Source organism: Pseudophryne corroboree, chromosome 5 (genome assembly GCF_028390025.1).
Source record: "Pseudophryne corroboree isolate aPseCor3 chromosome 5, aPseCor3.hap2, whole genome shotgun sequence".
Classification (NCBI taxonomy): Eukaryota; Metazoa; Chordata; class Amphibia; order Anura; family Myobatrachidae; genus Pseudophryne; species Pseudophryne corroboree.
In genome coordinates this window covers 305,914,721-305,935,498 of record NC_086448.1, presented here as the reverse complement: position 1 = coordinate 305,935,498, position 20,778 = coordinate 305,914,721, and the positions used below count along the sequence as shown (strand labels likewise).

Here is a 20,778-nt window from a genome sequence, read left to right as displayed (position 1 = left end):
GCCATGAACGTAGTCTAGCATGTTACTCATGCAATTTTATGTGAGGCAATAATGTTTTTGCCCCTAGCGACCTTTGTGCTTTTCAGTCATGTATTTATATCACCAGACAGAGCAAGTTTATAGAGATCATGATTATGATGTGTCCACAGGCAATGATATAAACAATACAAGGAATAATACAAAGAAACGAGAAGGAAAATATATTGACTATAGTAAAAGCTGGAAGAGGACAAACAATTTAAGGTTGTAGGAAGGTAAAAATTTTCTTCAAATAAAAGGAAAAGTGTCCATTTGACCGGTGAAAAGTTACTGTTTGAATGACCCATACATTTAATATGGTATAACTGGAACCCATGTAGATTTTTCTGTGACTTTTATTCTGTTTATAAAGGGGCAATACATGTATGACCTATTACATGTGACAAATCTGCATAATATTAGGCCAAATAATTCTGACCACTTAAAGGTTAAAGAGCTCTTTTGCAGATCTACAGTATCAGTTTATTGCATAAGGTCGGAAGTGAATGGCATGGAGTACAATTCTGACTGTATACACTACAGTGCTGCAGCAGAAGCAGAACTACTGTAAACATAGCACAAAATTATTTGTTTGTATTGTATACATTTGGAGATTGACATACAGTATTTCATTCCAGCTGTGTATCATCATGCTAGATGTTTCTTTATATTTGTATGTATATAACACAGCTACTAACCTGGCACCGGATGGAAATCCTCATCGATGCTGTTATTTAATATGACTGTTGGGTCTGTACTGTATCTTTGAATAAAGCTGTCTTCTCCGACAGATGGCCCCTGTTGGAGTAGGCAAAAGGAACATATTATTTCTTGTTAAGCATACCAAATATCATAAGACTAATAACATAATGCAAAGAACTTTACGCTATAACCTTTAGTAACCAATTTATTCCTGCCTGAATAATGAGATATGTTTGGTTGCCATGAGTTACAGCACAACCAGCATTTTCTATGTAAGCTCTTATATGTAGGAAATTTCTGACTTCTAGAAGAGTTAACTATACGATGTAGATAAAAACAATTAGACACTGACAGCAAATAGATCAACAAGATTTTATTGACATCAGTACTTTGTAGGTTCACAACGTGCAGTAATTACTGCAGACACCCTTCTTGGAAAATGGTCCACAAGTTGCTGGACAACAGGCAGTATGTTTTGCCATTTCACCTTAAGTACAGTGATCAACTTTGACACTGAAGGAGGTCAAGTCGGCCTAGAATGCACCATCGCTCCAGTTCTTCCCAGAGGTTGTCAATGGGGTTCAGCTATGGACTCTGAACTGGCCAGTCCATCCAGGTTACTGAAGTTTCTGTATACCAGTCCAGCGTCACCCTGGAAACATGACAAGTGGCATTGTCGTCCTGCTAAAAATATTCATAGTTTCCGTAGAACTGCCACAATGTAGGGAGCACAGAGTTATCGAGAACATCTCTAGTTCTCAGAGTTAATGTGACTATGCATTAGATCAACAAGATTTTATTGGCATCAGTACTTTCTAGGTTTACCACGTGCAGTAATTACTGTAGACACCCTTCTTGGCACACTGTCCACAAATTCCTGGACAACAGCAGGCGGTATGTTTTGCCATTCTGCCTTAAGTACAGTGATCAACTTAGACACTGAAGAAGGTCGAGTCAGCCTAGAATGCGCCCGTCGCTCCAGTTCTTCCCAGAGGTTCAGAACATCTCTGCTTCTCAGAGTTAATGTGACCATGCATTACAACTAGTGGACCATGTTACCATGCATTGCAACATGCCAAACTAGTTGAAACAGCCCCACAGCATAACGCTTCCATGATTTACTGTAGATACTGTACACACGGGCATCAGACATTCTCCTGGCAATCGCCAAACCCGAACATATCCATCTGATCTGAAAAGTGTAAATCGTGATTCGTCACCTCATAACACTTGCCGCCATTGTTCCACTGTCCAGTTTTTGCTCTCTTTACACTATCGTAAGTGCTGGGCTGCATTCTTCTTTGTGATCAAAGGTTTATGAGCAGCTGCTCGCCCATAATATCTAAGTGCATGAGCATCCTTACGAAGTGTTCTTGTCGAAACCGAACCAGAATAGCAGTACAGACAAGTAAACACTGGATGAATTGCTCTGGGACTGGAATTGCAACACACTCTAGCACACACTGGAGAGATAGCGTAGCTCCTGAAATCACAGTACATGTACAAGTACTTAATGCTGGAAACACTGAGCTGGCAATGCTGTTGTAATCACAGTACAGGTGCAAGTACTTAGTGCTGGAAACAGTGCTGGCAATGCTGCTGGAGTCTTTGTATAGGTGATATACCTGGAGCTGAATCACAGTGATGGTAATGCTGCTGAAGTCTTAGTGTAGATGAAGTACTCTGAGCTGCATAACAGTGCTGGTAGTACTGCTGGAACTTCGGATCGCTGGTATAGAACAAGGCAACAGGAACATGAAATGATCACTGGAGTCTGAGCCTGAACGTAGCTGAGACAGCGACGTTGATCTGGGCGATTTGCTAGAGCTCTGTCTAGCCCTTCTATTCCCCTTGCTGGTTAACCATTGGACAGTGGAATCATGTGACTAACTGATGCTTGTGGTTGGAGAACTTGCGATCAGCTGATCCACAGCAACATGGCGGCGCCCGTGACAACGGGGGGCCAGAGTCAGTGCAGCAGAAGGCAGAATGGAGGGCGACATGGACCCCGGAGTCGGACCAGAGTGCGCACTGGCAAGGTATGAGATGCTAAGTCCCGGTTCCTGACAGTACCCCCCCCTTTTGAGGGTGGACACGAACACGTTTTAGGCTTTGAAGGGAAATTACTGTGGAAGGCTCGGATTAAGTGAGGAGCATGTACATCATAGGCATTGATCCATGCTCTTTCTTCAGGACCATATCCACTCCAATCAATTAAATATTGAAGATGACCATAACGACATCTTGAATCAAGGATTTTCTCAACCTCGAATTCCACACCACGGCTAGTAAGGACCTTAGGAGTCTTTGGCAGTGTTTGTTGAAAACGGTTGAGGACCAGAGGCCGTAGGAGTGAAATATGGAACGAGTTTGGAATTTTTAGATAAGTCGGCAAAGTCAATTTGTAAGCCACTGGGTTAATTATCCGTTCCACAGGGAAAGGTCCAGTGAATCGTGGAGCAAATTTCATAGATGGAACTTTGAGTCTAAGGTTACGAGTGGACAGCCAGACTCGATCTCCTGGCTTTAATCTGGGAACAGCTCGTCTCTTTCGATCAGCAAACAACTTATAACTGGCAGAAGCTTTTTTCAGGGAATGGTGAATTGACTTCCAGACTTTAGAGAATTGTTGCAAAGAATCAGAGGCTGCCGGGACATCAACTGCTGGCAAGGACTGGAAATCTGGAACTCGAGGATGTTGACCATAAACTGCAAAGAAAGGCGTTGAGTCAGTAGCAGTATGATAGCGGAAGTTGTGGGCAAATTCAGCCCAAGGTAGTAACTCTACCCAGTCATCTTGTGACGAAGACACATATAGTCTGAGAAATGTTTCAAGCTCTTGATTCACCCTTTCAGTTTGACCGTTGGTTTGAGGGTGATACGCTGAGGAGAATTTCAACTTGACCTGAAGTGCTGAACAAAGAGCTCTCCAAAACTTTGCCACGAACTGTACCCCACGGTCAGAGATGATTTCTGTTGGAAGTCCATGGAGACGAAAGATTTCACGTAGAAAATGTTGAGCTAATTTGTTTGCTGATGGAAGTCCGGAAAGAGGGACAAAATGAGCCATCTTAGAAAACCTGTCGACTATTACCCAGATTGTATTGTAGCCATGGGAAGTAGGTAACTCGGAGATGAAGTCCATGGAAATATGGGACCAGGGTCAAGTTGGAATAGATAATGGCTGTAAACTCCCTGCTGGAGACTGTCGAGAAGTTTTATGCTGAGCACATTTGGAACATGATTGTAAAAAATCTTGGATATCGGACCTCATATTAGGCCACCAATAAGATTCTTGTAAACTTTTAGAATGCCAGGATGCCCAAAGAACTGAGAAGCATGTGCCCAAGTCAATAATTTTTTCCGAAGCTCGGGTGCTATAAATATCTTGCCAGGAGGAGGAGGAGTAGGATACGTCACTTGAGTGGTAGCAAAGGAGACAGGATTAATGATGGGATGCTCTTCTTTAGAATTTGACTCTGTATCTGGAACCATGGAACGTGATAGAGCGTCAGCTTTCACATTTTGAGAAGCAGGACAAAATGTAATTAGTAAGTTGAATCTAGAAAAAAATAAGGCCCACCGGGCCTGACGTGGGTTAAGACACTGAGCAGACTTTAGATACAACAAGTTTTTATGATCAGTAAGAATCGACACAGGAAACTTGGCTCCCTCTAGAAGGTATCTCCATTCTTCTAGAGCTAACTTGATTGCTAATAATTCTTGATCTTCAATGGAATAATTTCTTTCGGCAGAAGAGAATTTCCTAGAAAAGAATCCACAAGGATGTGATTTCCCATCGTCTGAAGTCTGTGAGAGTACGGCTCCCACACCTACTGTGGAGGCATCCACTTCTAATATAAAAGGTTTCAGGATATTAGGCTGGTGGAGAATTGGTGCAGAAGTGAAAGCTTTCTTGATGAGATGGAAAGCAGACAAGGCCTCCTCAGACCAATGAGCTGGATCAGAACCTTTACGGGTTAAGGCAGTAATTGGAGTGACCAGTGTTGAGAATCCTTTGATTAACTTTCTGTAGTAATTAGCAAATCCTAAAAATCTCTGCACCACTTTCAAAGTTGTAGGAAGAGTCCAATTGAGTATCGCATCCAGCTTAGCAGGTTCCATACGGAGTTCAGAACCGGAGATAATGTATCCAAGGAAAGGAATGGACTGAACTTCGAACGTACACTTAGATAATTTTACGTACAAACGGTTTTGACGAAGACGACCAAGAACTTCTCTGACTTGTTGACGATGTGTTGCAAGATCTTGAGAGAAAATAAGAATATCGTCAAAGTAGACAACAACATACTTGTATAGATTGTCTCTGAATATCTCATTTACGAAATGCTGAAAGACTGCAGGAGCATTATTCAAACCGAAAGGCATCACTAGCTATTCATAATGGCCATCTCAGTTGTTAAAAGCAGTTTTCCATTCGTCTCCTTCACGTATTCTGATGAGATTGTAAGCACCTCTGAGATCCAGCTTGGTGAAGATGGTGGCTCCTTTTACTTTATCGAATAATTCTGTAATCAATGGTAATGGATAGCCATTCTTGACTGTGATATCATTAAGAGCACAATAATCGATACAAGGTCGAAGACCGCCATCTTTCTTTTTAACAAAAAAGAATCCAGCACCTGCAGGTGAAGAAGAAGGCCGAAAAAAACCCTTTTGGAGATTTTCTTTAATATACTCGGACATTGCTTGAGTCTCAGGAACGGAGAGTGGATAAGTGCGCCCCTTGGGCGGAGACTTCCCTGGAACGAGGTCAATGGGACAGTCCCACTCACGATGAGGTGGTAACACGTCTGCAGCTTGCTCCCTAAATACATCAACAAAGTCTTTATAGGCACTTGGTAGCACAGAAGAAGTCTCAGTCTGACGGAGAGGAGTAACATGCTGTAGACAGGACTGGAAACAGGAAGGACTCCAAGCACAAATCTGAAGAGTAGACCAATTAATGGATGGATTGTGTGACTGGAGCCATGGGAGACCTATGACCATCTCATGGTTAGCTTTGGCTATCACGAGGAACTCAATCTGTTCAGAATGGAGAACTCCAATACGCAAGGTCAGAGGTTTTGTCTGAAGATTAATGTTGCTTTCAGATATACGACTTCCATCTACTGCAGTCAGAGCTATGGGATTGGACAGTAATCTAGTAGGCAGTCCCAATTCCTGAATTACAGAGAGAGTAATGAAATTGCCTGCCGCTCCAGAGTCTAAGAGTGCAGAAAGAAATCTTGTACTGTGGGAATATTCCAAGGTTGCAGGCAGAATACAGTCTTTATGTGGAGAAGCTTTCTGAAAATTTCCTAACCTGACTTCCCCTTTGCAGGCTAGGATCTGGCGTTTCCCAGACGAATGGGACAACCATATAGGAAATGTCCAGGATCGGCACAATAGAGACACAACCTCTCTCGATGTCTCCGAGAACGTTGTTCAGGAGAGAGGCGTGAGTGATTAGTTTGCATTGATTCATCTGCGGATACAAAAGAAGACACATGAGGAGCAGACTGTACTTTAATGTCGTCACTTTTGAATCGCTCCCTGATTCGTTCCCGCATCTGTAGATCAATTTTAATGCACAAGGAAATCAGGTCATCTAATTCAGTAGGAAGGTCACGAGTCACTAGTTCATCCTTTAATTTATCAGAGAGTCCATGCAAAAAGGCTGCCACCAGGGCATCATTGTTCCAACTTAACTCAGAGGCCAGAGTCTGAAACTGTATCACGAATTGCTCAACAGAGCGGGATCCCTGTCGTATCCGAAGAATGTTAGCCGAGGCAGAAGCGGACCTGCCAGGCTCGTCGAAGATATTCCGGAAAGTGCTCACAAAGTTCTTGTAGTTAAATAATAGGGAATCAGCACGCTCACATAATGGTGATACCCACTTCAAGGCGGAGCAGGACAGCAAAGAAACAATATAAGCCACTTTGGTTCTATCGGTGGGAAAGTTATGAGGTAGTAACTCAAAGTGTACTTCACAGACATTTAAAAAGCCTCGGCAGAGTTTTGGGTTGTCATCAAACTTGCAAGGGGTGGGCAGCTGAAGTTGTGAACCCCTGGTGGCGATCGATGCTGGCTGTGTTGAAACGACTGGTGTAGGACTGGATATAGGAACAACTGGGTTTAAGGATGACTGGAAACAATCCATTTGTGTAGAAACCTCTTGCAAAAACTATACCGCTTGCCACTGGAAGGATTCCTGACCTTCAAGTCTGGTTATAAGACTTTGAAGAGCCCCCGGACCAACACTCTGATCTTCACTTGAATCGATATGGGCCCAGATCAAACTGTCAGAACTCTGGTATTTAGTGAACCCAAGTTTGAATCTATGTGTGGTTTAGTGGTAGGCACACGGTGCAGGAAACTCGGTGGATGTAGGTATGTCTTGCGCATGAGGTACACAGGGAGATAATAATATCTTTAGGGATATTTATTGAAGAATGGCATAGAATATATACTGCAATTAGTTAAACTTGAACAGTTGACAAATGCAGCAAAGGATTAATTTGAACCAGAATAGCAGTACAGACAAGTAAACACTGGATGGATTGCTCTGGGACTGGAATTGCAACACACTCTAGCACACACTGGAGAGATAGCGTAGCTCCTGAAATCACAGTACATGTACAAGTACTTAATGCTGGAAACACTGAGCTGGCAATGCTGTTGTAATCACAGTACAGGTGCAAGTACTTAGTGCTGTAAACAGTGCTGGCAATGCTGCTGGAGTCTTTGTATAGGTGATATACCTGGAGCTGAATCACAGTGATGGTAATGCTGCTGAAGTCTTAGTGTAGATGAAGTACTCTGAGCTGCATAACAGTGCTGGTAGTACTGCTGGAACTTGGGATCGCTGGTATAGAACAAGGCAACAGGAACATGAAATGATCACTGGAGTCTGAGCCTGAACGTAGCTGAGACAGCGACGTTGATCTGGGCGATTTGCTAGAGCTCTGTCTAGCCCTTCTATTCCCCTTGCTGGTTAACCATTGGACAGTGGAATCATGTGACTAACTGATGCTTGTCGTTGGAGAACTTGCGATCAGCTGATCCACAGCAACATGGCGGCGCCCGTGACAACAGGGGGCCAGAGTCAGTGCAGCAGAAGGCAGAATGTAGGGCGACATGGACCCCACGGGACCTCCGGAGTCGGACCAGAGTGCGCACTGGCAAGGTATGAGATGCTAAGTCCCTGTTCCTGACACGTAGGTTGTAGTTTCGGGGGTCTTCAAGGGCGAGGTGCATTCCTGCAATGACCTTTCTTCTTCCACGCATTAATAACAAAAGACACAGTGGATTTAGGAACCTTCCCAACTTCTGCAATGCTTCTCTCTCTCATACCTCCAATCGAGCAGCCTACGATGATCCCCTTTTCAAACTCAGTTAGCTCCTTCCGGCAAGCCATTTCATTAGCAAATGATCTAAGCAGTGCCCCTCTACCCGTTTTATGCCTTCATGAACACGTGCCTGCTGCAGGAGGGCACCATTATGCTTGTGCAAGGGTGTCCAATCACTTTTGTCTACATAGTGTATATGTGTATATATGCACGAATGCAATCGCACCACAGCTATCCTTACGCTTCGGTTTATAGCCATCTATCAGCACACACATGAACCAGCCCTATCCTAGTTGTAAGCATTCCATGTGAAATTGTATAATTCTATGCACACACCTCACCATGGCCCCTCACTAAACTCAGCTAGATGCAAACATCCTGTTGTCATCGAGCTATACCCATTCAGCCGTAAATTAAGTTGCCACTGAGTTGCATATGACGGGTGTAGTACGGGTGACCGGCGGTCTCCTGACCGCCGGTCACCTTACCGACTCCGGGATCCCGGCAGCATACCGACGCCGGGATCCCGGCGGGGAGGGGCGAGTGCAGCAAGCCCCTTGCGGGCTCGCTGCGCTCGCCACGCTGCGGGCTCGCTGCGCTCGCCACGCTGCGGTCGCCACGGGTTCTATTCCCACTCTATGAGTGTCGTGGACACCCACGAGTGGAAATAGTCCCTGTTGGTCGGCATGCCGACCATCGGGATAGTGAGCCGTCGGGCTCACGGAGGAGGTCATGTGACTGTCGGTCAGCCGACCGGCGGTCACATGACTACCACCCGCATATGACTATGCATCACTCACAGATGTATATGCTCGGCTACAGAGAAAAAACACATGTGATATGTCTGCATAACGATCTTGTATGCAACTCTGCATCAGCCCCATAATCTGAGGCATGCAAGGTGCAGTTCAACATATGAGCCCCTATCTATCCCATGCAGAGCAGGCTTAAACAAAATTCTAGCTTATGAGTGCGTGGATCAATACCAGAGCTTGCAGCTTCCTACTGGTGTACGTGTACACACCCCTAAACTGCAGCCACATCCCTTCTTCGGGGAGGGGAAGCAGTGAACCACCACAGCAGAATCAGCCTTCTCAGGCCCTGCTCATTTCCAGCTAACTACATTCACACACAGTTTTAATTCCATTTAAATACAAATAGAACAGTCTATCTAGGGTATTCAATTATCTGCAAATTCGCGGCAATTTTTCGCCCGAAATTTTTTCCCGGCAATCGGGCGAAAATTGCCACGAAAACGCTCCATTTTTTGACCTATTTAATTCCAAACGGGTTTCACGTGAAAATTCTTGCAGTGAAAAGTGCAGGTGAAAATGGGGAAATCAGCCTGTTCCCCAAAAAATGCTAAACTAACATAGGAAAACAGAAGAGAAGTGTGTTAGAGATCACATTAGAGAGTTTTTGGGGACTTAAATTGTGTGAAATGGCTGTTATATGCATTTTTAAAAAATGCAAAAAAATTATAGAAAGCAAGTTTTTTTGAGCAAAATAAATGCTCTCATTAAATTTGGGGTACATGAAAATGGGTATAAGTATATATTTGGGTAATTTTAGGGTATTTTGAAAAAAAGTGGAAACAGACCGATTACTCCCATCTGCAAGCCTAAAAACATCTGTCCCACTCATAAAGCACCCCAATATACCTGTCCCATACCTTGAATCCCAATTTCCATCACTTTGAACTTTTTCACCCCAAAAATGACATGTCATTATTGGCCAATTAAAAATAATTAAAAACTTCAACGTGCCTAATTAGTCATTAAGGGGGGTGTCCCAGGAGTTCTGTACCATATCCAAACCCAAACATTTTTACCTTAAAATAGTGACTTTTTCCAACTTTTCACCTGCTTCAGAGTAGGTGAAGTGAAATTAGTTAAAAAAAAATGATCACCGATAAATTTTCCCGGAAAATTGAATAGGCTGTAATTGCGTTTTGCGGGAAAAGTCCGGTTTTTCTCGCGAAAACCTGACTTTTCACGCAAAAAGTTCGTTATCGCTGCTAATTTAATATACCCCTATAGGTTTAACACCCTAAAATGGTGTCTTGAGGGACATAAAAGATTGAGCAGGCCTATGGGAGTGTTGCAGAATATGCTATATTTGTTTTTAAGCATGAACACGCAGGGACGATTGTGTGATCATTTTACTGTGACCAGTAATCTGTATCTGATTTCAAGAAAATCAATTGGAGAAAATCCAGTAAGTGGAAACGCTACTCCTGATTATGGTCATATTTCCCTGTAAAAGGGTAAAAAACACAGCTCACATCATAGTCAAATTTTCTAAAAACAGGAAAACACACTGTCCACGGCATGGGAAAAACACTGCTCATAACATGGAGAATTAACAATAAGAAAGTATAAGAGAGTACACTATCACAATAAAGAGAGACCGCATAGACAGTTTATTTATTTATTAGCAGTTTCTTATATAGCACAGCATATTCCATTGCGCTTTACAATTAGAACAACAGTTATAGAACAAAACAGGGCAAAGAGAGACATAGCGGTAGGAAGGCCCTGCTCGCAAGCTTACAATCTATAGGGAAATAGGCATTGATACACAAGGATAGATGCAACCTATTACATAATGGTTCCCCAGATTGCTAGGTTCTTAGTGGGTTGTATGATATGATCACCCAGCAATGTTGGAAGACAAAATGTGAGGTTATGGGGACTGTGCAGAGGGAATGTAACTGGATAGGGAAGCATTGAAGGTTATGTGTGTGGGTCAGGCATTTGGTAGGCTTGTCTGAAGAGATGAGTTTTCAAGGAACGTTTAAAGGTTTGGAGACTAGTGGAGAGTCTTATTGTGCGTGGGAGGGCATTCCACAGAGTGGGTGAAGCCCGGGTAAAGTCCTGTAATTTTGAGTGGGAACAGGTAATACATCTGGATGAGAGACGCAGATCTTGTGCAGAGCGGAGGGGTCTGGTTGGGAGATATTTTGAGATGAGTGAGGAGCTGTATGATGGTGCAGTTTGGTTAATAGCCTTGTATGTAAGTAAAAGTATTTTATATTTGACACGGTAGAATACCGGTAACCAATGGAGGGACTGACAGAGCGGATCAGCAGACGAAGAACGTCTGGCGAGGAAGATTAGCCTCGCAGCTGCATTTAAAATGGATTGAAGTGGTGAGAGCCTATGTTTGGGAAGACCAGTAAGGAGACTATTACAATAATCAATGCGGGAGATGATGAGTGCATGGATCAGAGTTTTTGCAGTGTCTTGTGTAAGATAAGGGCGTATTTTGGATATGTTTTTAAGGTGCATGTAACATGATTTAGAGACAGATTGAATGTGTGGAACAAACGACAGGATGACACCTAGGCAGCGAGCTTGTGGGGTAGGGTGGATAGTTGCATTGTCAATAATTATGGCAATATCAGGTTGGTAACTACCCTTAGCTGGTGGGAAAATAATGAATTCTGTTTTGGAAATGTTGAGTTTGAGATGGCGAGATGACATCCAAGATGAAATGGCAGACAGGCATCCAGTGACACGAGCCAATACAGATGGTGATAAATCTGGGGAGGATAGGTAGATTTGAGTATCATTGTCACGATCTAGGTAATTCCTTATCAGTATTTACCTTCCAAATGTCTCCTGAGACTGTCCCAGTGTTCCAAGCCTGGATTCCATCTGCACTGTCTGTGTGCAGCACGCTGCATCTCATTGTCTCAAATCTCTTTACTGTGATTCTGGCAGCTTCATGGTTAAAGCTCACATGCAAGTTACAAACAATCTTTCCCTCCAAAAGCTAACATGGGCGCAGCCATGTTTTCCTAATCACATGTTACCTTTCAGCCTATCAGCTGCACTCTGCTCTCATCCTGATTACCCAGCAGCTGCACTCTGGTCTCTGGTTAATCAGCCAGCCAATCCCTGTTTCCCAGCTGGTATAAATATCTTGTTCCTGGGGTGGAAAGAGGTCAGTGCTTCAATTGTCTTCAGTGATTCCAGTGTGCAGTCCTCCCATGGACTTTCTCTGCAGTACAGCCTGACTCTGCAGTGTCTCATCATTGCATCCTGTGACTGGCAGTTACCGACACCAGCTTCCAGCAGTGCTCTGCCCTGCCAGTAACCATCGGTGTTCCACCATCGATCCCAAGCCACCATCGGTGTTCCGCCATCGATCCCAAGTCACCATCGGTGTTCCGCCATCGATCCCAAGTCATCATCGGTGTTCCGCCATCGATCCCAAGTTACCATCAGTGTTCTGCCATCGATCCCAAGTAACCATCGGTGTTCCGCCATCGATCCCCAGTAACCATCGGTGTTCCGCCATCGATCCCCAGTAACCATCGGTGTTCCACCATCGATCCCAAGTCACCATTGGTGTTCCGTCATCGATCCCAAGTCACCATCGGTGTTCCGCCATCGATACCAAGTCTCCATCGGTGTTCCGCCATCGATCCCCAGTAACCATCGGTGTTCCGCCATCGATCCCAAAGTAACCATCGGTGTTCCGTCATCGATCCCAAGTCACCATCGGTGTTCCGTCATCGATCCCAAGTATTTCTCTGAACTGTGTTTCCTATTACTGGTACCAAGTCATCAGTATTCCTCTGAACTGTGTTTAATAAAACCTTTGAACTTTCCCTTGTTGTCGTGGTCACGCCTTCGGGCATTTGTTCTAAAGGTTCCCTGCATGTCCAAGAACCCTGTACTGCCTCCCAGGTACACATATACCTCAGCCCCTACAACTGAGGTTTCCCCCTGGTCAGCACCAGTCCTCAGTTGTGACAATCATCAGCGTACAAATGATACTGAAATCCGAAGGAGCTGATTAGTTTACCAAGAGAGGAGGTATAGATTGAGAAAAGCAGGGGACCTAAGACTGAGCCTTGCGGTACTCCAACTGATAGAGGTAGAGAAGAGGAGGTAGAATCAGAGAAGTGAACACTGAAAGATCGATTAGATAGGTAGGATGAGAACCAAGTAAGGGCTGTGTCCTGAAGACCTAGGGACTCTAGTGGACTCTAGTGTTTGTATGAGAAGAGAGTGGTCAACAGTGTCAAAAGCAGCAGAGAGATCTAGAAGAATAAGTAGTGTGTAATGGCCTTTTGATCTAGCAGTGACCAGATCATTCACTACTTTGGTCAGTGCTGTCTCCGTGGAGTGTTGGGCACGAAAGCCTGACTGAAGTGGGTCCAGTAAGTTGTGGGAGTTAAGAAAGTGTGTAAGGCGAGTGTAGGCAAGTCTCTCAAGTAGCTTGGAGGGACTGGGTAGCTGAGAAATGGGACGGTAGTTAGAGAGTGTGTTTGGGTCAGAGTTGTGTTTTTTCAGAATGGGAGTAATCACTGCATGTTTAAACAGCGTTGGAAAGATGCCAGTAGAGAGAGAGAGAGAGATTACAGATTTTAGTTAAGGTTGGGATAAGCACAGGAAATAAACTTTTGCTGACCTGTGAGGGTATAGGATCAAGAGGAGAGGTAGTGGAGTAGGAGGATGAAAAGAGTGTTGATACTTCATCTTCACTTGTGGGATCAAATGAAGAGAAAGTGCCAGAGGGTTCAGATAGGGATTTGAGCAGGTCACTGGCTGAGTTAGAGCATACCATTTCATCTCGGATTTTATCAATCTTATCCTTGAAGTAGGAAGCAAGTTCTTATGCACTGATAGTAGCTAGTGGGGGAGGTGATGGAGGGTAAAGAAGTGATTTAAATGTACTAAAAAGTCGTTTGGGGTTGGTGGCATGATAAGAGATGAGAGATTGGAAATATGTTTGTTTGGCAGTGTCCAGGGCCTGACGATAGGAGTGGTAGGTAGTCTTATATGTGAGAAAGTCACTTGGATTCTGAGATTTCCGCCACTGACGTTCTACCTTACGTGACAGTTTTTGTAGGTGTCTTGTTGATTTAGAGTGCCATGGTTGGCATCTAAGCCTACGTGGAGTGTGATGGGTAGCTGGAGCAACTTCATCAAGGGCACTCTCTAGGGTCTGGTGCAGGTGGGATACAGCAGTGTCAGGTGTGGTGAATGTAGAGATTGGTGAGAGACATTGTTGCAGAGAAGTGGAAAGTTGTTGAAAATTTATATTGTTAGTTTTTCTGCGTGTTAGAGGAGGCTTGCTTGGTTTTAGTGTCCTAGAATTTAAAGTAATAGAAGAGATTGTGAAGGTGATCAGGTTGTGATCAGAGAGAGGGAAAGGAGTGTTAATGAGTTGGGAAACTGAGCAGAGCCTGGTGAACACAAGATCAAGGCAGTGGCCCTCCTGGTGAGTAGAGGAGTCGGACCATTGGGTTAGGCCAAGAGAGGAGGTTAAAGAGAGGAGTTTGGATGCATGAACAGATTGTGGACTGTCAAGAGCTATATTGAAATCGCCCATAATGATGGTGGAGATGTCAGAGGATAAGAAGTGTGGCAGCCAGGCAGAAAAATCTTCTAGAAATTTTTGTTTAGGTTGCCCAGGAGGGCGATAGATAGCTGCAACACGCAGAGAGAAGGGGGTGAAAATCCTGATAGAGTGAACTTCAAATGATGTGAATGCAAGTGATGGAACCTGAGGTAGAACAGTGTATGTGAAAAACTGTGACAGTAAGATTCCAACCCCACCACCTTTACTATTATTAGGCCTAGATGTGTGTGTGAAGTGGAAACCACTGTGTGACAGTGCTGCAGAGGAGGCCGTGTCTGATTGTGTGAGCCATGTTTCTGTTATAGCCAGCAGATTAAAGTTGTGAGATATGAAGAGGTCATGGATGGATGTTAATTTGTTGCATACAGAGCGTGCATTCAATAAGGCACATTTTAGTGACTTGGAGGGGGATGGGAGACACGTGATATTTATCAGTTTAAGATACAGCGCCATCTAATGTCCGTCCAATATAGTCACTCAAGTAATACTTAGGGCGGTATGCCTCGCCCCAAGGCTATTCAATTGGACTCCCGACTTCTGATAGCCTAGTTAACCCCGTTGACTTAATGTGTTAACAGGCGTTAACACGGTTTAACGGGTGTTAACTTACAGAATCTATGAATAGTTCAACTGCTGGCTTTGGGTCTAATTGGATAGCCCTGCAGTAATCTACAGTGACTAACTGAATTGCCCCCTTAGCCATTAGCTGTTGCTGTACTCCAACAAGGAGTAGTTAGGCATTCCTTCCTGAATATGGACTGGATACATGAGATATCTGGTTTTGCAGCAATATGCAAAAGCAAGATTTACATTTCCCTCTCTGCAAGTTGGTTAAAGCATTTTATTACACACAAAGGGACTTGATTACCAGGTCTTTCACCTATACTTTTAAAGGGATGCATTTTGCACCTTCCAAATACACTTCTGTGCCAAACGTTTAGATGTACTAAGTATAGTTATTACAGATGAACATTTCCGCATACTGTATAAACTTACCACAATGATGCTTACAATGGGTGGATAGTTGCTTGAGTAATTATAATTCATCTGCCTGGCATGTGCACCCGGGACATTTTTGTCTGCTTCATCCCCAACCTGATATAAAAGCTACAATATATATATATATATATATATATATATATATAATAGTATAATAATATGTATAATGAAATGGTACCGTTAAAAGAGGTGTCCGCGATGTTGAAGGACTAGCAAAAAAATCACGATGGGGAATCAGATATTCTTCAGCATCAACAATATCGCCCATGTCTCCTTCCATTGTGCGATGGAACTTAGACTCCACAGGGCTGGGTAAGTGCATTCTCTCATCTCCCTAAAAATGTACAATACATTATATCTCCATACTGATAATAATATACAAATGTTAGTATATGTATATAGGACAAATATTAGATCACTCTCCCAATAAGACTGCCAGCTGAGTTCAGCTGTAGGATCTGAGAGACAGCAAATACAGAGAACATCTTACCTGTATTACAAGGTAGCGTGTTGGGTCACGAGCCATCTTGGTAAACTCAGCACTTAGTTCACGGAATTTGGGGCGACTCTCAGCGTCTATCATCCAACCTGCAGTGGGGAAGACAGCTTTTACTAAATATTGTTATTATTGTTTGCAGACCTGGGCAGGGTATGCAGCAGATAAAGTATTTGGAAATACTGTATTTAGGAAGAAGAAGAAGCTACATGGTGGACACATATCCATGGTTAATTAATGAAGCCAAATGCTTAAAGAAAATACATTTCTGCAGTAACATTTTTGTGTATAAGAATGTTTACACAGCAGATGCCTGGCCATGATCTTGTTTTATATATGTACCATATATTACAGATGACTAATGGACTGCTTACACTGCTTGATTTATACAGCACAATACATTACACAGTGCATTGGGAGTATGTCTGTACAAACTCCAGAGAGAGAGAGAAAAAATAAGTTTGCTATGCTTTTAGGTTAACCATGGACAACTCAACCTTTGTCGTCTACAGATTATTAACTTACATTTCACCATTATCATGTACACATCAATGGTACATATGGGCGGCTGAGGAAGACGTTCTCCTTTTTCTAAGATGGTTGAAATGTCGCTGGCTGGAATTCCATCATAAGGTTTAGACCCAAAGGTCATTAATTCCCATACTGTTACACCTGTAGGGAACATGCAATAACTGATAAACATCACATCTGGATCAAACAGAAATTATGCATTGAACTGCAAGGTGCAAATGCAGATGATACATGTGTTTTTAAGTAGTGTCAATTCTATTTACAATACTCACCGTAACTCCACACATCGCTTTGATGGGTATATATTCTATGCAATATGGATTCTAAAGCCATCCATTTAATGGGCACCTAGAGAAAAGTGAACACTACTTAGCCAAATGTACATTCTCAAATAACCAGAGTGTAAAAAAAGAGGCCACATGGATTAGAAAACATTAGTAGCAGCTAATATTATACCCAACCTAACTGTATATATTGTACTGTATGGGCTTCATAGACAAAACAAAAGTTCTATAGCCTTGGTTCTAACAGATGGATCAAGGCACAAAATATGGGTCACCATAGAAACTACTGTACCTGTTGCTCATCTGTATAGATTTCATAGGAAATGCTGTAAGGTTGGACACCAAGGAGCACATTTACTGTGTGTTAGTTTTTCAAAGCCGCTGATGATTGGTTACTTTGACCAATAGATTTAAAGTGGCAATATCAATTAATACTGAACCAAGCAGGTGTAGTATTTATTTTTGTTGACACTTTAAATCCATCAGGCAAAGCTATCGATCATCAGCGGTTTTGAAAACAGGCACATAAATCTACCCCCTGGTGTTAGATTATGGTTTCATGTACAGGAGAATGCTACCAACATTCAGTTCTGATTCATGACTTACATGGACCCAAGCAGATAAAAACAGTCTGGGGGGAATTCAATTGTGGACAAAGGTGGTGAATTGCTGTTGCCGCAGCATTTAAACTCTGGCAACACCAGCCCAACTCTCATCATTCGCGTGACCGATTTACTCCCCTATTTATTTAAAAGTATTTGCTACCCTATGAGATGCTGGTGGCGGGTGTTGTGTGGATACGGCCATACAAATCCATCCCGCATCACTTGAATTCCCCCTTTATCTATCCAAATACTATTAACACTATTGTAGGTAAAAAGTACTTTTACTAAGTAATGTTTATAGCAATTCTTTGTTCATCAATCTTACTTTTCCACCTTCCGCATGATATTCCTTTTCATCTGCTCCCAAAAGTTTAGCCAATCCAAAATCTGTGATCTTGACATGTTGTGGAGCTTTCACTAGGACATTCCGGGCAGCCAGATCTCTGTGGACTAAGCGATGTTCTTCAAGGTAATTCATTCCCTTTGAAAGTATTAACAGCAACAGAGTTAAAAACCAACAATAAGCCATTTTGTTTACAAACTCTACTAAAGCAAAGAAATCTGTTTTCATGCACCATTATGTAATAAATATAACAGAGCATATGAACCAGATTTTGCATATAAGACAAAATGTATATATGTTTTACATGTTATTCTATTATTGTTCAATTATTTGTATTTCAAAATGATGGATTTTGGGGCCACTGGCATGATGATGGAAGGAAGAGAGGAACAGCATAAGCAGACAACGGAAGCAGAGATTTTAGATCTTGGCAGGTTGTCAATATAGAAATTGCACAGTAACGGAACTGCTCTCCTAATGGCGACAATGTATGAGAAGATAATATTAGACATTTCAGTTGTTGTCTATAAAGCATGAACCTTGTACAAAGTCTGTGTGCACAAAATCTACAGTTACTAATTGTATATGGGAATCAGCAAAGTTGTATAGATGATTTATACCATTTGTTCATAGGGAAAACAATGTTCCTCATTTTTATATTGCTCTTCTATCTTTCCCAGCAAGAAGTTACCGCAATCTCCTTTAGAGCCACAAAAATCTTGTGTTCTGGAACATCATGTACTGTTTAGTGAATGGTTAGACACTATCACTAGGGATCTCTGTACTTTAACAACTTACAATTCATACATAGATCTCAGCTTTTTTTACATACATTAAGCTCACAAAGCACTGTGTTACAGTGATCACTGAGAAAGGGATAAAACTACGTGGCTCCTGTTCATGCCACGGAACTTCCACGTGGTTCTGGCTGCTGTTGGCAGAAATGTGGATTTGTAGCATTGGATCTACAATTTGCAAATGCGACTTCTGCTATATGACACTGATTGGAGGACATAGTATTAATACTTTACCTTGGCAATCTGCACACACCAGTTGAGAAGATGCCGTGAGCCAATATTGTCTTTATGTTCTCGAACATAGTCTAGAAGACAGCCATAGGGCATAAGCTGTGTGACCAGCTGGACAGTGGAGGTTAGGCATATTCCCAGCAAACGGCAAACATGAGGATTTTCCACACTGGCCATAACATATGCCTCCTGGAATAATGATACAAGACACAGTGCAGAATAAGTCATACAGTAGCTTATCTTTTTTAGGGCAAAAATGTACATTGTGCTTCTCCAGCAATCTAACAGTGCATATCTACACATCGGCCGACAATGACCATTTGTGTGGCATGATTATGGGAATAACATAACACATACCATACTGTGATAAAACATGCCGCAGAACAATCAGATTAACCATGTGATATCATGTAATCTAACCTTCAATATTCTAATAAAATTACTGAATGTTATATGAATTAATATAAGGATATTTATTAGCTGCAGAGTAAGCACATCCAAGTGCAAACACATGGATTGTAATGATGTTCTGTTTCAGTCCATTCCCTTGCACATCGCCTGTTTGGACATAAAGGTAAGAGGGTTTGCTGACACAGGACCTTATTCAGTTTCAGTTGCAGTTTTGCCGATGATCGGCCAAATGCGATCGCAGTAGCGATGAAAGCTGATTAAGGCCCACAGTCATACGTGTACAACATACAATAGTAATAAAGGGGAGCCTATCCAGACAAGTGCAGTGGGATGTGATTATGCTCTACAAGTTAAGTTACATTTTGCATTGCTTATTACGTGCACACAAAGGGTCTGATTCATAGTTGTACGATATTGCACATCCACAAAGAAGCGGCTGTGCAATACCGCACATTTAGCATGCTAATGCAGCAGGAGACATCTATAAGATAAAGACGCCTCCTGAATGTTACTTCTGAAGAGGCAGCATCAGATCACCTTCGTGGCCACCGGTCACAATGATCGCAGCCCCAGGCCATCCAGAATAACCAGCGGAACTGCTTGGCTGGGGCGAGGAAGTCTGCGTCCGAAGAGGGTCAGCACTCCTAGGGTCACTCCTCAGCACGGGGGTGACACTCCTGCGGCTAAGGGAGGACTACGAGCAATCTCGCAGAAGGAGACCGACACACGCGAAGTACTGCTCCTGTGCATGCACCGATCTCTAACAATCAGAGATGTATGCAAACCATCAGGCTTATAATACAGTGATATGAAAAAACCCAAAAAGGAACTTAAGAATGAGATACCAAGAATGTTTTGCTCAGTAGGTCAGCACGATTTGTGCAAGTGTTCAGAGACATTTATGAAAGCTGGTACCCAAGAAAAGAAAGGATGCTCCATTGTGATTCTATAACTTTTCTTTTAGTAGCTTTTAATCAAAAGCAAAAACCTCATTGGTTGCTGTCTGCCACAATGTCTTTTTCCTGTTTACCATTTTCCGTGTTTCTGATCACATTTATAAAGATTATTCTGTTGAACATCTCTAAGGATAATAAAATGTCATGTGTTCCTGAAAATCACTGTAACTGTTGTATTACATGAATTTAGAACAGTAAGGCTTATTCTGATGTTGTTTGATATGGAATTTTTGTAATGACTGCATTGTATTCTCTTCTAGTTGTTTTCCCCAAATTACAGAAAGCACATACTGTATGTACATAACTATATACTAATTGTAAAGTGCTGCCACTATATAAATAAATCCTAATAATGCTACATAGTACTAAAGCCAACATTGGTTGTGGTGCCGCTGATGTTTTTGCACTTTTCCTGCAGCCATGAATTATTTGTGTGACACTCAGACATCTGTGGAGCTGTAGGCTGGGCTGGCACCAGAACACATTCCTGAGAAACGTTCTCCAGCCCTTATGTCTGTGTGTACTACACTGTACCTGTGCAACTGCTCTCCATGGCATACAATGAAAAACAATTATTCTTTCATGCAATACTTTTATAGTCATCACCATATGTGAGGAGTACACAATACAAACAACATAATTCTTGTGGGTTCTCATAGGCCAATATTTCCAAT

At 42.6% G+C, this 20,778-nt stretch overlaps 1 protein-coding gene across 1 annotated transcript in view; it reads right to left on the bottom strand.

Annotated features, from left to right (window-relative positions):
- The window catches only part of EGFR (epidermal growth factor receptor), a 278,948-nt gene that overhangs the window by 7,044 nt on the left and 251,126 nt on the right, over positions 1-20,778 (bottom strand). Inside the window, exons 20-26 of the mRNA XM_063922449.1 lie at positions 18,741-18,926; positions 17,692-17,847; positions 16,750-16,825; positions 16,472-16,618; positions 15,941-16,038; positions 15,629-15,784; positions 717-816 (exon numbers count right to left, since the gene is read on the bottom strand). Coding sequence (XP_063778519.1) covers positions 717-816; positions 15,629-15,784; positions 15,941-16,038; positions 16,472-16,618; positions 16,750-16,825; positions 17,692-17,847; positions 18,741-18,926 — 919 coding nt within the window. The remainder of the gene's footprint in view (positions 1-716; positions 817-15,628; positions 15,785-15,940; positions 16,039-16,471; positions 16,619-16,749; positions 16,826-17,691; positions 17,848-18,740; positions 18,927-20,778) is intronic.